Source organism: Geospiza fortis, unplaced genomic scaffold (assembly GCF_000277835.1).
Source record: "Geospiza fortis unplaced genomic scaffold, GeoFor_1.0 scaffold33, whole genome shotgun sequence".
Lineage (NCBI taxonomy): Eukaryota > Metazoa > Chordata > Aves > Passeriformes > Thraupidae > Geospiza > Geospiza fortis.
In genome coordinates, this window is record NW_005054766.1 from 65,262 (window position 1) to 65,612 (window position 351).

The 351-nt window shown below is 58.7% G+C and overlaps 1 protein-coding gene across 1 annotated transcript in view; it reads left to right on the forward strand.

The window, feature by feature from the left end:
* Positions 1-16: 16 nt before the first annotated feature.
* The window catches only part of LOC102036169, a 5,120-nt gene continuing 4,785 nt past the window's right edge, over positions 17-351 (forward strand). The window contains exon 1 of the mRNA XM_031065415.1: positions 17-346. Coding sequence (XP_030921275.1) covers positions 17-346 — 330 coding nt within the window. The remainder of the gene's footprint in view (positions 347-351) is intronic.

The window sequence follows — 351 nt, forward strand, 5'->3', positions numbered from 1 at the left end:
GGGTGTGTGTTTAGCCATGACATCCCAAGGTGGGCCCTTTGGCAGGGATGAGGATGTGGTGGCAGCAGTGACAGCAGAAGCAGCCACAGCGTCACAGGGCTGTCATCCTGGTGAGGAGGAGGAGGTGACAACAGCAGGGACAGCAGCAGTGACATCCCCAGGCATTCAGCCCAGTGAAGAGGAGATGACCATGGCAGCAACATCCTCAGCACATCCTCCTCTAGGGGATGAAGAGGAGGTGACAGCAGCGGTGACATCCCCAGGGTGTCACCATGAAGAGGAAGAGGAGGAGGTGACAGCAGCAGTGACATCCCCAGTGTGTCACCCCGGTGAGGAAGAGGAGGAGGTGAC